General features: G+C 49.6%; 1 protein-coding gene across 1 annotated transcript; it reads left to right on the top strand.

Annotated features, from left to right (window-relative positions):
• The first annotated feature begins 475 nt into the window (after positions 1-475).
• Positions 476-11,778, top strand: C3H1orf115 (chromosome 3 C1orf115 homolog). Its single transcript, XM_061185326.1, is given in 4 exon segments — positions 476-532; positions 534-584; positions 586-1,020; positions 9,275-11,778. Coding segments are annotated over 4 exon segments (663 nt in total). The 3' UTR covers positions 9,395-11,778.
• Positions 11,779-14,055: the final 2,277 nt, after the last annotated feature.

Below are 14,055 nucleotides of genomic sequence, written 5' to 3' on the forward strand. Positions count from 1 at the left end.
TTTCTCTAGTTGCGAGGAATCGGGGCCGCTCTTTCTTGCGGTGCGCTGGCTTCTCATTGCAGTGGCTTCTCTTGTTGTGGAGCACAGGCTCTAGGCGCGCGGGCTTCAGTAGTCGTGGCTCGCGGGCTCTAGAGCGCAGGCTCAGTAGTTGTGGCACAGGGACTTAGTTGCTCTGCAGCATGTGGGATCTTCCTGGACCAGGGCTCAAACCCGTGTCCCATGCACTGGCAGGCAGATTCTTAACCACTGCGCCACCAGGGAAGTCTGAGTATAATCTTTATTACTGTCATCTTTTTCATCACCATCATCACCATCATCATCATCTCTCATCATCTCTGCCAGCTTGCACGTGTGCAAAGGAAGTCTCACTATTTGGGGTTCACTTATTTCGTTGCAAGTGTGGTTGAACGTGCTTTGCGTGTTCATTGTGCATTGAGCTTTGGAACATCCCTCACCCCTTTGGCCGGAGGATGGGATGCTGGCGGCTGGGCCCGACCACCAGAAAGCCAGGCCTGGGTGGAGCCGCCGCCATCCCGGGCCCTAGAGCCAGGGGGCGCTGCGATCCCAAGTTTCCCATCCACCTCCCCCACCACCACCACCGCCCCCCGCCCCGTCCGGGCTGGGCCGGGCTGGGCAAGGGCGGGCGGCGGGGGTAGAGGCGCAGGCTGGGCGCAAAGGTTGGTGTCTTCGTGCACCGACCTCAGCCGGAGGGCCCGCGGCACCATGACGGTGGGAGCCAGGCTCCGAAGCAAGGCGGCGAGCAGTCTCCCGCGCTGCAGGCCCCTCGCGCGGGGGCGAGGGCGGACGGAGGGGGACGAGGAGGCGGCTGCTATCCTGGAGCATCTGGAGAGCGGGGCCGAGGCGGCGGAGAGCGGGGCGAGCGCGCAGCGCCCGGGGAGCCGGGGCGCGCGGAGGGTGCACCTCGCGGTCCTCCCCGAGCGCTACGAGCCGCTGGAGGAACCGGCGTCGTGCGAGAAGCCCAAGAAGAGGTACCGGCAGAAGCTGAAGAAGTACGGCAAGGTAGGCATCCCACCGCCCCCACTGTCCCTTGGAGGTCGGGGAGCGCGGGGCGCCTGCCCGAGAGCTGGAGTCGGCTCCCCACAGTCTGACGGTCTCGGCCTCTCTGCGCTGCCCTGCACCCCCTCGGCCTCCCACGCGCACCCCCTTCCCGGCATTCACTCCTGGAGCCCCGAGACCGCTCACTCTGTGAACTGGGCAGTAAGGGGAAAGGGAGCTGCGGGGAGTGATAGAAATTAAACCAGAGGTTTCCCTGCGCACCGCTCCACGGCTATCCCGATGCTGGCGGGTGGGTAACTTTCCCAAGGGGTCGCTTACCCAGGTGGTTCTTGTCCTAGGTGTGTCTTCCCACTCCCTTGTGTAGTTGGTAGGACGGGAATCAGTGTCCCTATGTTACGAGTGGGAATACTGAGGGATTAGTGTGGTTAGGTGACTTGTAGAAGGTGACCCAGTTGGAAAGTAGGGAGGTACAGCCCAATTTGTCTGTCTTCCCGCAACGTCTTCTCGAGGATATCCTACTAGCTGAGGATTGTTTGGGTTATTTCTCCCAATATTCTCAAGGTGATTTCCAGGGCCTGGGAGCTCAACAATCCGTAAGTATTCACTTGTTGAATCTGCTTTTCTCCCAGACAGCTATCTGTGTACTCTGCAAACCTACTGTCATTTGCATGGGGGTGGGTGGGAGAGAGAGAGAGACAGAGGGAGAAAGAGAGAGAATATGAACATGGGACAAGACGGCAGTTTCCTCCACAGAGATCAAAGCCCCAAAGCAGTTCCCAGGTGCTTTGGCCTGGAAACACTTGAAGCTACTACTGCTCTGGTCCCTGGGACTGGACAAGGCCGCCCAGAAGATAATCACAAAACTCATTCTATCCTGGCCAAAGGGCAGGGGCCCCATCTGATATATCATCCAGTCCTCCGGTGACCTCTTATCATACCTGAAACCGACGTCACCACACCTAGAAACTTAGCTTTATCATCTTCTTTAAAGGTATGTCAGCAGCTTTGGGAACAGTAAACAAGCAGGCAGTGGTACAGTATATTAATAAAAACTATAAAGTTGGGACTTTCAGGCTTAGAGTCATGCTAGGGCGAATCATCCTTCTTCCTGGTCCCAGCTGATCACACACAAAAAAAGCCATCATTTGCCTCTCAGTTGGTGAACTGATAATGTGGAAATCTCAGCTCAGAGGCTGGCTGAGCTGAAGATGCTTTGAGGGTTCTCACTATGTGCCAGGCGTTGTGCTGAGCACTAGAGATACAAAAATGGATAGGATGCAGTCCTGCCCTAGAGGAGGCCACAGCCTCCCAGGGAGATGCTGTCATATGGGGCACCACCACGGAGCTGCATGGGGAGAGCCTGGGCAGTTAATCTTCAGGGATGTGGTTGTAAAGTCAGGGAAGTTTTCAAATCAATGGTGACATGGAAACTGGGCACAGAAGGATGAGTCACGGTTTCACAGGTTAATGATGAGGTGCTAGTTCACACCCACTAGCATAGCTATTATTAGGGAAAAAGAAAACAGAAAGTAGCAAGTGTTGGTGAGGATGTGGAAAATCGGAATTCTTGTGCATTGCTGGTGGAAGTGTAAAATGGGGTAGCTGCCGTGGAAAACAATTTGGCAGTTCCTCAAAAAATTAAACACAGAACTACCATATGATCCAGCAATTCCACTCCTAGGTACATACCCAAAAGAACTGAAAATAGATACGCAAACAAATATATATGTACATGTTCACAGCAGCATTATTCACAATAGCCAAAGAGTGGCAACAACCCAAATGTCCATCAATTGATGAATGGATAAACAACATGTGGTTCATACACACAATGGAATGCTCTTCAGCCGTAAAAAGGAAGGAAGTACACGGCAGACACACAAGGTCACATATCGTATGTATGATTCCATTTATGTAAAATATCCAGAATAGGTAAATCCAGAGAGGCAGAAGGCAGATGGGTGGTTGCCAGAGACTGAAGGCAAGGAGAAATGCAGAGCGACTGCTTAATGCACGTGGGCTTGCCTTTGGGGATGATGAGAATATTTTGGAAGTAGACAGAAGTGGTGCTTGCATAACACTGTGAATGTACTCAGTGCCATTGAGTTGTTCACTTGACAATGGTTAATTTTTAAGTTATGTGAATTTCACCTCACCTAAAAAAAAAAAAAAAGAATTTCACCAGATAAAGAAGGGGTGGCATCCAAGGCGGAGGGCAGAGTGCTAGCAGAGATGAGGCAGGTGAGAGCTCTGGAGTGAGTGTTACATGCTAGTTCAATAGACCAGGAGGCCAGGCGAGGACGCTGTCATGCTGGAGTTGGATGTGCCCTTTCTGCCCTTCAACTTCCACTTTCTTGATGGCGACCAAGAAGGTCGACATCTAAGTTCCAACATGGAGGAAGCAGATGGTCCACCCTTCTTTGTTGAAAATCCATGAGAATAGCCAAGTCTCCGCTATAAATGTGGGGAGGTGACTTTCCCTGCTTTGGTCACCAGGTGAAATTTTATTGCACTTGGGCCATTGGAATAAGGAATGACCTGCAAATAGCTCAACCTGGTTAAGGAATGGCTTTTTCTTCAAGGAAGGGTGAATAAAGTTCCTTTTTATCTGTTAACCGCTCAAATCCTTCACCCTTCCTGCTTCTATTTAAAGAAAGGTGTTCGGCTTTTGTGAACTGTCCTAGGATAGGCTCCCCTTCCCCTGCTGCCCCTTGGCCCCAAGCAGGGTCGACCCAATGCTGTGCTGGGTCCAGTCTCTGGCGGGAACCTCTGGGCTCGAAAGGCTGGGTGCCTGGGACTCTTGGCATTCAGTGGCCCCAGTTGATTTTTAAGTAATGATGTGAGTGTTCAGATGGGCAGGAGTTGCTGGGAGAGTGCTGTTTGCTGGGTGCAGGCAAGGGGAAAGGGTGTGGGTTTGCTGTGCTCTTACAGGCTGCCGGGTGCTCTGTTGCACATACGATGCACGATAACCCTGAATCTTCTCAACGACCTTAGAAAGCCATGGACTCCCATTGTGCAGTGAAGGCAACTGGAGTTTCAGGAAGTTTAGCTCTTTGTTGAAGGCCACACAGCTAGAGCAGCAGAGCGGGAAGTCAGCAGTCTCCCCTGGCCCCTGCCTGTTCAAAAGCAGTTAGGGTGGAGGGAGGAGGGGAGTGAGGGAACCAAACCCCAAACTTAGCTTCAAATAGGAGGTCGCCTTTCCCAGGCACCTCTGAGAGCCACAAGGAGAAGTGCAGATAAGGAAAGTTATTAAATTTTGTTACTCGGGCAGCTAGGAGGGGGTTGGAGAGGGGAAACACAAGGTGTGGAATAAACTTGAGCTCAAGAGGAAGAAAAATGTCCCACGTCTAAGTAGGGGGTTAGGACAGGGGCCCTGGAGCCAGACTGCCAGGCGCCAGCTGTGCTCAGCCTCCTACTGTGTGTGTGACCTTGAGCTCTGCTCTCCTCTCTGCCTCGGTTTCCTCATCTGTCACATGGGCTAATACTAGGGCTGTGGTAAGGAGTAAATGAGTTAGTCCATGTACAGGTCTTGGAACGCACCTGGCATATGGTGAGGGTCCTGTAATTGTTGTTGGCTGTTATCTAAGGGGATGGAGGAGAGGTCCCATATGACTGTTTCTTCTCTGATAAGTTTTTAATGAGCTCTAACTCAGAAAAAAAATCAGCTTCTGTAGCTGACAGCCCACCTCAGCTTTGTGCCTGGGTCCTGACCAAATTTCACAAGGGAAGACTTGATTTTTATACTTGGGGGAAAGGGATCTTTGTTGAGAGCTGGTTCCCTTTTGGAAACTGGGGGTGGGGACAGGGAATCCCTGACATCTTTGGGGTTACCCGGGAACCCCCAGAAAAGCCTCACTCCCTATATTACTTTGCCTGTAACAGATTACCACAAATATAGTGATTTAAGGCAACACAAATTTATTCTCCTACAGTTCTGGAGGCTAAAAGTCATCTTCCCTGAGCTACAGTCAACAGGCTGGTTCCTTCTGGAGGCTCCAGAGGATAACTCTTTCTTTGCTCTTTTCAGCTTCCAGAGGTCCCCTCCTCCATCTTCAGGGCCAGTGGCACAACATCTGCAAATCTCTTTCTCTCTGTCCCTCTGCTTCTGGCACTGCATTGCCTTCTCTCCGACTCCTCCTGCCTCCCTTTTGTAAGGGTGGTGGTCTTTATTTGGATCTTTATAAAGATATAAGAATCCTTATAATGATTGGGGCCCCCTGGATAATCCATGGTAGTCTCCCCAATTCAAGATCCTTCATTAGATCACATCCACAAAGTCCCTTTTGCCATATGAGGTAACATGTTCACAGATTCTGGGGATTAGGACATGGGCATCATGAGGGGAGGGCATTATTCAACCTACCACACTGTCCCATGATCCCCCAGGCCCCTCCGCCCCTCTGAGAGATTATATGGGTTGAAACTCTACTCGGATCAAAAGATTTCAAAATTTGCTCCCTCCAGTGACACTGAAATGGTCGATGATATTTTACATTTCTTTGCATCACATTTCTCAAATCTGTGTTTTGACTGTGTTCTAGCTAATGAGCTATTTTAGTAACTTTTTTTTCTCATTTGCAAAGATGAAGTGACAAGCAGTTTTTTAAAATAGCAGGCTGAGGGAAATGGATGTACAAATACCCAAAATGTCAAGTTTAATGCAGGCCGTCCATGATTCTAGGGGCTTGGCTTATAAAGGTTGCTCTGGACTGTTAATACTTACTCCAGGAGGACAGTTTTTGTCGTTGTTGTTATTTCTAACAGGTACGTAAAATTCTCCCACGGAATCTTATTACACATTTATAGAGATGTTTCTCTTAGCAGCATCACTGCCTCCCTGCCCCCAACACACACCCTAATGTCCCATTGGGAAGTTGACGAGGCAGTGCCCTGGGAATCAGTGTCTAAAGAGGCCATCAGAGTTACCTTCCTCTCCCAGAACTCCTCCTTTGGCCTGAGAACAACCAAAGGAAACACCCGGGCCCTTTCTGGATGCTGGACATACAGCACGACCTCCTTCTGTTATCCTCAGGTCTCTGAAAGCTGACGTAAGCCAGAAGTCATAGGAAAGTACAGTCTTAAGAAACTTTCCTGAACAGATAACAAAATATCTTAGATTTCAAAATTACCACCACACACGTAAATTACTGTAGAATAAAAAGAGGCAAAGGTTATTTTCCAATAAAGATAGCTGACCTTTGGGGGCACTCCTACTGCCTGCATTTGGTGCCAGGCACTGTTCTAAGGGCTTTCCTTGCGTAAACCTTTTTAATCCTCTTCACCCAATGAGGTGGTTACTAAATATGCCCATTTTGTAGGTGAGGAGACTGAGGCCAATGAAAATTAAATAAGCGATTGGGCTGGAATTTAAGCCCAGGCCGCAAGCAATCAACTGCAAGGTTACGTACTGCCTTCCTTAAAGAAGGGAAGTGGGGGCTTCCCTGGTGGCGCAGTGGTTGAGAGTCTGCCTGCCAATGCGGGGGACACGGGTTCGAGCCCTGGTCTGGGAGGATCCCGCATGCCGCGGAGCGGCTGGGCCCGTGAGCCACAACTACTGAGCCTGCGCGTCTGGAGCCTGTGCTCCGCAACAAGAGAGGCCGCGATAGTGAGAGGCCCACGCACCGCGATGAAGAGTGGCCCCCGCTTGCCGCAACTAGAGAGAGCCCTTGCACAGAAATGAAGACCCAACACAGCCAAAAATAAATAAATAAATAATTTAAAAAAAAAAAAAAAAAGAAGGGAAGTGTATGTGGGGAGTAAGGACACAGGCCCTAAAGTTAGATTTCTTTGGGATTGAACTTCAGCCCTGCCTCTTACCAGCTGTATAATCATGGATAAATTTAACTCCTTGGTGCATCCTTCTTGTTGAAGCCTGATAGCCAAAGGCCTCTAGGAATGCACTAGTAGCCAGTCCAAGTTAGATCTGTCTGTTTGTTGCAGCAAGGAAGAGTGTATGCCAGAGGGATCATGAGGCCTCAAAAAGTAGAGCCCTCAAGTAGAGAACTGAATATGTGAGTCTGAGCCGAAGATATAAATATGGGATTTATCAGCATACAGGAAATACTTAAAGTCATTGGAAATGGGTGAGACCACCTGTGGAGAGATTATAGCCCAAAATATTTTTTTTAATAAAAAATAAAGAACAGTACTGAACAACTCCAACATTTTAAAGTTTGGTAGAAGGGAAAGAAAGCTGAGGAGGGCCATAAAAAAGAATGAAATAATGCCATTTGCAACAACATGAATGGACCTAGAGATTATCATACTAAGTGAAGTAAGTCAGACAAAGACAAATATCACATAATGCCACTTAAATGTGGAATCTAAAAAAAGATACAAATGAACTTACTTACAAAACAGAAATAAACTCACAGGCATAGAAAACAAACTTACCAAAGGGGAAGGGGGGGGAGGGGTAACTTAGGAATTTGGGATTAACAGATATACACCACTGTTTATAAAATAAACAACAAGGACCTACCGTATAGCACAGGGAACTATATTCAATATCTTGTAATAACCTATAATGGAAAAGAATCTGAAAAAGAATATATACATGTATGTATATATATATGTATATGAATAACTGAATCGTTTTGCTGTACACCTGAACCTTTGTAAATCAATTTATATTTCAATTAAAAATTATTTTAAAAAAAGAAAGCTGAGGAGGGGCTTCATGTGAGGTAAGGGAAAACCAAGAGAATATGGAGTCAAAGGGGCCAAATGAGTGTTTCATGAAGTTTGTCCAAAGCTGTTGAGAGTCAGGGGGAAGACAGAAAAATGCTCATTGGCTCAGGCAGCATGGCGGTGGCAGATGGCCATGACCAAGCAGTCCTGGATGGGTCAGGGTAGAGGAAGAGGGGATAAGAAGGGAGGAAGTGGAAGCTGTATGTGCAGATGGCGCTTTCCAATTGTTTGCCGTGAAGGAGAGCAGAGACCCAGGCAGGACCTAGAGAAGGGTATGGAGTCAAGGGGACAGCTGAGCATATTTGTAAGCTGACAGGAATGATCCAATGGGGAGGAAGAGGATGATGATAGGAGAAGGGAAAGCTGAGGGCAAGGTGAGAGAGGGTACCAACAGCAAGTGTCAAGGGAATGGCCTTGAGGGAAGAAGGCCATTTTCTCTACTGGGACACCGGCAAGGTGGGAGGAGAAGCTTAGGCAGGTGTAGACAGTGGTAGAGGATGAACGGGTTCCCTAATGACTTCTGAGTCAGTGAGAGATGAAGTGGGATCATCTAATGAGGGTATGGACACTGTGTGTGTTTCTCTGTGTGCATTGGGGGCAGAGAGGCTTGTGGAGAAAGGAAAAGGTAAGAAATAATATCTGGGAGAGAGGGACAGTCAGCCTACCGGACTGACAGACTAGGCTGGCCAGGCAGTTTTGGAAGTCAAAGGCAGGTTTGTGATTGTGATCAGGGATTTTAAGTGGTTATTGGAGTTGGAAAAATCGAGGGTGTAGAGACAAGATGTGTGATGATGTCCAGGTCACCTACATGGATGTTGTGGTCACGGAGAAGGATGACAGAAGTTGGGGGTGGAGAGAGAAAGGGGGAGGGGCAGCAGCACAGTCTGTGTTAGTCGGTGGTCGTGGTCTTCATTTTTCCGTTGCGATTCCACTTGAATCCCTTGGATACCCTCAGTCTAGCACCAGGCCTTGAAGAGAAGGAGGAGGAAGAGTGGATACAGAGAAAGAAAGGCCCAGTCGTTACCCTCAAGGAGTGTAGAATTGTATCGGGAACGCAAGACTTCCGTGGATGCAGCAAGGACAGAGCAGTAAGAGATTTTAAAGACACAGATGTGGGTCAGAAAGGGGTGTGCCCTGGAGGCAGAGGGAGGACTGCGTGGACTTTCAGATCGGGAGAATGACGGAAAACTCTCGACCCAGCCTTCAGCAGACCCAGTAACTTAGCTGGAACAGAAGAGAATGGGCTTTGGTTTAAAAAATACAACAAAACTGGTTTGGTTTTAAAAGTAGCAGCTTCACTGCCGTTTCCAAGAAGATCTCTGAAGGATCTGGAAACACGCGGGGCTGGAAAGCCCTTTTCAAGGTGCCGGTGTCTGTTCTGAGCCCCCCAGCGTTCGTATGATGGGGTTGGGTGTGGGACGCCAGAGAGCTGAGAAAAGGCTAGCTGGCTCATTTGCCCTGGGAAGATGAGGCGAAATGATTCTTTATGTATGGCACCATTGTGCATGGAAGATTACAAAGTTGCCTCGCCTAACGCTTTGCTTTTCTCTTCTGTTCTTAAAAATAGAACGTTGGGAAGGTTATCACCAAAGGATGCCGCTACATCGTGGTCGGCCTGCAGGGATTCGCCGCTGCCTACTCCGCCCCGTTTGGTGTGGCCACCAGCGTGGTGTCGTTTGTCCGCTAGTTCGGGAGCCGCCTGGGCAGATGCCACGGGAGGGCCCGGAAGCCTCTGTTCCGGGAACAGCGCGCATCCAGGAGCATTTCAGACTTGAACTCACAAAATCCTCGGAAGAAAGAAAACGTCTTGGTTGAATTGGATGAGTGTTTCGCACGAGTCATCCCCATCCGTCTGCTGAGCTTTCCACGTGTCTGGGACACAGGTGGCCCTGGTGGACAATCCCGCAGAGAATTAGGCTGAGGTCAGGTTTGGGATTAGGATTAGTTCGCTAAAACCGGGGCTGCCCGTGAAGGGGGCGGGGACTGGTGTGGAGACGAACACTTGACTGAAGTCCGCGCTCTGGGTGGGTAGCAGAGTGGTGATTAGGGACAGGGATGGGGGATTTGGATCTGGAGTGAGCCGATTTGCTCGATTCTGGAAAGCTCACAGGCTGACAGGACTCCCAGCCCTTAGCTGCTTCGGTTCTGAGCACACCCAAGGAGCTGTTTGTTCCTGAAGTCATCCCCCCATCTCCTTCCTGTACCCCTTGGCCACCAGGAGTTTTAATTACAGGCTTGAGAAGAAGGAAGGAAGAAAAACCTCTTTGAAGGCTACGATGCTTTGAAAGCTGTGTTGACGATGTGTCATGACTGTTTCAAGTAGATGAAGACTTGTCACTTTCACCTTCTCTGACATGAATGTGGAGGTGGTGTGAGGGTGGGAAGATCAGCAAGTTCAGGTGCAGGTTGTTCGAGGGAGAGAGCGCTCCCGAGGGCTGCTGGGCCCAGTCCAGCCCAGTCCAGCCCAGTCCAGCCCAGCCACATGGAGCTGGCCAGGCTCCCCTGCAGGCAGATGGCTGGCTGAGGTCGTGGGCCTCCTGACTCAGCTGCCTGGGGTACCATCAGTCCCCTCGTCCTCGACATCAAGCCGACGAAGGATGCTCTCTCTGGGGAGAGAGGGAGGTGCTATACCTGGAAATGAAAGTGTATGATTTAGAGAAGGAACCAGAAAGTAGGAGACAGGTACGAAGGAAGCAGAAGAAGGATGCTGGACGAGAGAAGCGGAAGCACAGGTGTCAGGTCTGCATTATCAGCGTTGGAAAATCTTAGGCTCTGGGCGGGGTCCAGGGGAGGCTGGGTGGCCAGAGACGCCGTGCTGGTGCTTCCAGACCCTCTGAGGCCTGTGAGCTCACACTGGCTGCCTTTGGAGCAGCCTTTCCTCTTCTGTGCTGCCCAGTTTGACGTCATCTCAGCTGGATTCAAAGTTAGGGGGGGCGAGGGTCCTGGGCCTGGAGGGTGACCCCTGAACTGCCACTGGATCATCGGACGGGGGGGTGCCCGCTGCCAACCTCCACGAGAGGCCCCTGTTCTGACTGGTTTCCAGAATGTCCTGAAGTCCAAAATAGTTATTACGGACCAGTCTGCAGGATTGGAGGCAACACCTGCTTGTGGCCCTGTGAAGTTTCCCAGGGCAGGGAAATGAGGGCTCAGTGCTCATGCTTCACCCATCAAACCCCACCAGGTGGCACCGGGAAGTGGAGAAGGTTGGAAGACAGACAGATGGACAGAAAGAGGAACGAGTGGAGGGGAGCGTTGTAGCCGTGAAGCTAGATTGTGCTTCACGTTCTGGAGGCTCATGTTGAAGATGAACTTGGACCCAATTCCTGCATCATTAATATCGGTGAGGAAAAGAGAAAACAAATGGTCTTGTTTTAGCTCAAATGATGAGAGTTGATGATGGCACATTTTCACACATGTACGATAACTATAGCTTGCCTGGCCACGCTGGGAGTCAGGGAAAAGAGGCGATGTCCGTGGAAGAAAAAGCAAAGCATCGTCTGGTGGGAAAGAGAGTCAGGCCTGTGCGACCTGCTGGTCACAGGAAAGGCAGACGGGAGGAAGGAGCCTGTGTGGGTTTGGACGACACCTTCCCGCTGGCCCAGTGCTGCTGGCCTGCCCCCAGAGAAGCCCGTTGAGTCTCCGAGGGGACGTAGAAGTGTGACCTGGGAAGGACGAGAGCGGCTGAAGCCTGTCCAAGGGAGAATCGCCCCCCCCACCCCCAAAGTAGAGGCATTATGAGGTCAAGCACATTTGGCCCTCACATTTTGGAATTCTGGTTAAGAATTAATCCAGAAATTTCAAAAGTCAAAAACCTCGCAGGGATGGTCCTGGGAGCCAGATCCGTGTGCACAGAAGATGAACTGCTCTAAACTGTCGCTCAGCTGAGTTGTCATTTCCCCCGAGACAAGGCGCCCATGCTGCAGATTACCTTTGTGCCTTTTCTTTCTCTTTAGTTTTTAAAAAAATATATCAGCATCCACACCCTACTAAAAATTGAGTTAGAACTTTCCCTTGACACGATTGACCGAGAGGCTTCTTTTGTATGCTTTTCTTCCGTATTCTGTAAATAAAAGCCCCAATTTGTCTAATGTTTCTGTGCGTGAAGAGTTTTTCACCCCTTCATGCAGTGGGGGACACCTCCCTGGGGCCCCCAGCAGGAGCCCAATGCTGCTCCCCAAGACCAAGGGGAGGGACAGGGGCCCTGACTCACTGGGGACTCTGCTTGGGTGTTAAAGGGGGACTGTCCTCCGGAGAACGGGTGTCAGTGTGCAGGAGCCTCAGCTCATGCATTTGTTAATAACGAAGGTTTCCAGAACCTCTGATTTGGATCTAGAGAGTCTAGTGTGTGGCCAGGAAGCTGCATTTTCCACAAGCAGCCTAGAAGATTCTGAAGCAGCTGTTGCTCTGCCTGAGCTGGGACATGCTGGACCCAGGGGCTGCTGCAGGTTGCACTGGCCAGTGGGCTCCAAGGTGGGACCTCAGGTCAGCCAGGTGCCAGCCCCAGCTGGGCACGCATAGGATGCCCGCTCACTGAGCCTTACAGAAGCTTCTGGAATTGCTGTCAGATTATCCACCCAGGCAGGGTTGGGGCCACGTGTGTCAACCAACCTTTAGGCTTAGGCCAAAGCAGAAGCTATGTCCCTGATGTCTTCAGCTGCCCTGGAATCACCCCTGTTGTCCCCCGGCTCAGCACCTGTGCTTTGTCAGAGAAGCTCCAACTGGTGTCCGTCACCAAGCAGTACCCCGAAGCAGGACTTGAACTCAGACCTCCCCCTCGCATCCACCAATAGTCCTCCTGGGCATGGCAGCGCCCTCAGCAGAAAGTGCTTGTGGGGCTGGGAAGCCATCAATGCAATTTTAGATTCCGACGGTTGCTGTGACAGGTTTTGCACCTGTGATGTCCCCCCGCCCCTCTGCAGGAGCAGAGACGAACTGAATTTAACTTTGTGATGCCATCATCCCCAAAATGTTGTGAAAACTTTATAGATTTTCCTGTAAACTTATTTTATAATACAAACTATACCCAAAGTTAAAGAAAAACAAAAAACAAAACAAAACAAAACAAAAAAAGCAAATGCCCTCAGCATCCTTGTACAGGCTGCATTTGAGAAGTTCCGTGATTTTGCCAAATGCCCAGATGGTTCCTGAGTAAAAAAAATCTCAAATTCCCTTGACCATTCATGGAGAAATGGGGAAAAATTAATAATACATGGGATCGTGGTTTTTTTAGAGGCAAAGTTGTTTTTGAGCCAAACCACTATCGTAGCCAAAGGGAAAGAAGGTCTCTTCAGGTGTTTTAGAAGGCTCACTGCTAGATCCTGGTGGGTACACAAACCACACAGGAGCGGAGGCAGAGAGGGGAGAGGAACGGAGGAGAAAAACAGAGGCTTGCTTGCCTCACGCCCCAGGGGTGCCTGGTGCCTTGCACCCTGCAACTCCATCTAGAGACAGAAATTAGGATCAGAACTCAGCACCTTCAAGCACTGGCTTTGCTTTTTTTAAAGGTGTTTCTCAGGTGATTCCTCTTGCACAATCTGTTGACAAGGCTCTAAACAAATGTATCTGGTTCAAAGCAGACAAAAGAATCAGAGCAAAAGTAATGACAGACACAGAGATGAGAGGTCACACTTCCCTTTGCTTGCCCTGTAATTCCAGAGTAAACCACTTCCACACAGACTAGCTTTCTTCATTGAAAATGAAGGGAGATTACTTGTTTTTGTTTTGCTTCCTATGGAAGATGTTTATAATTGCTGCAGAAGTAGAAAGTGGTGATATAACCTTTCTTTTCCTTTTTTTTTTTTTTTTTTTTTGCGGGGAGACTTACCCATTGGAAAAACCCTTTACTTGTTTATCTTCTTTAATCATTGAAAGAATCCTGAGTTAGGTATTATAATGCCTGCAGGCACGGAGCTAGGAAGCAGAGACACTTTATGTTGTAGACGATGATTCGTGTATTTGGAGATCTTTGGAGCTGAGGAGAAAATGGCATCTAAGTGATTTATGCACTTTTCTTCATCACCTCATTTTTCTGTACAAAATCAGACTTGAATTTGTCTTTCAGTGTTTTCACTTCAATAAATCAGTGAGCCACTCCTGTGATCGGCCCCCATTCTACCTGCTCCCCCGGTCATGGCTCTGCTGCACGTAAGATCAGAGAGGGAAGCCAAGATGCAGCAAACGTCTACTAGATTCAAGGCTGTCAAGAAAAAAATGTTGCCTGTCCTTCCAGTTCTACAAGGATCAAGCCATTAACCACTGCAGTCACCCAACCACAGTGCCCCTGAGGGGAATTCAGGATGCAGAGAGACAAGAAGCATTCTGCGGGTTGGATATACTGGCCCTCGACTA

Source organism: Eubalaena glacialis, chromosome 3, assembly GCF_028564815.1.
Source record: "Eubalaena glacialis isolate mEubGla1 chromosome 3, mEubGla1.1.hap2.+ XY, whole genome shotgun sequence".
Taxonomy (NCBI): domain Eukaryota; kingdom Metazoa; phylum Chordata; class Mammalia; order Artiodactyla; family Balaenidae; genus Eubalaena; species Eubalaena glacialis.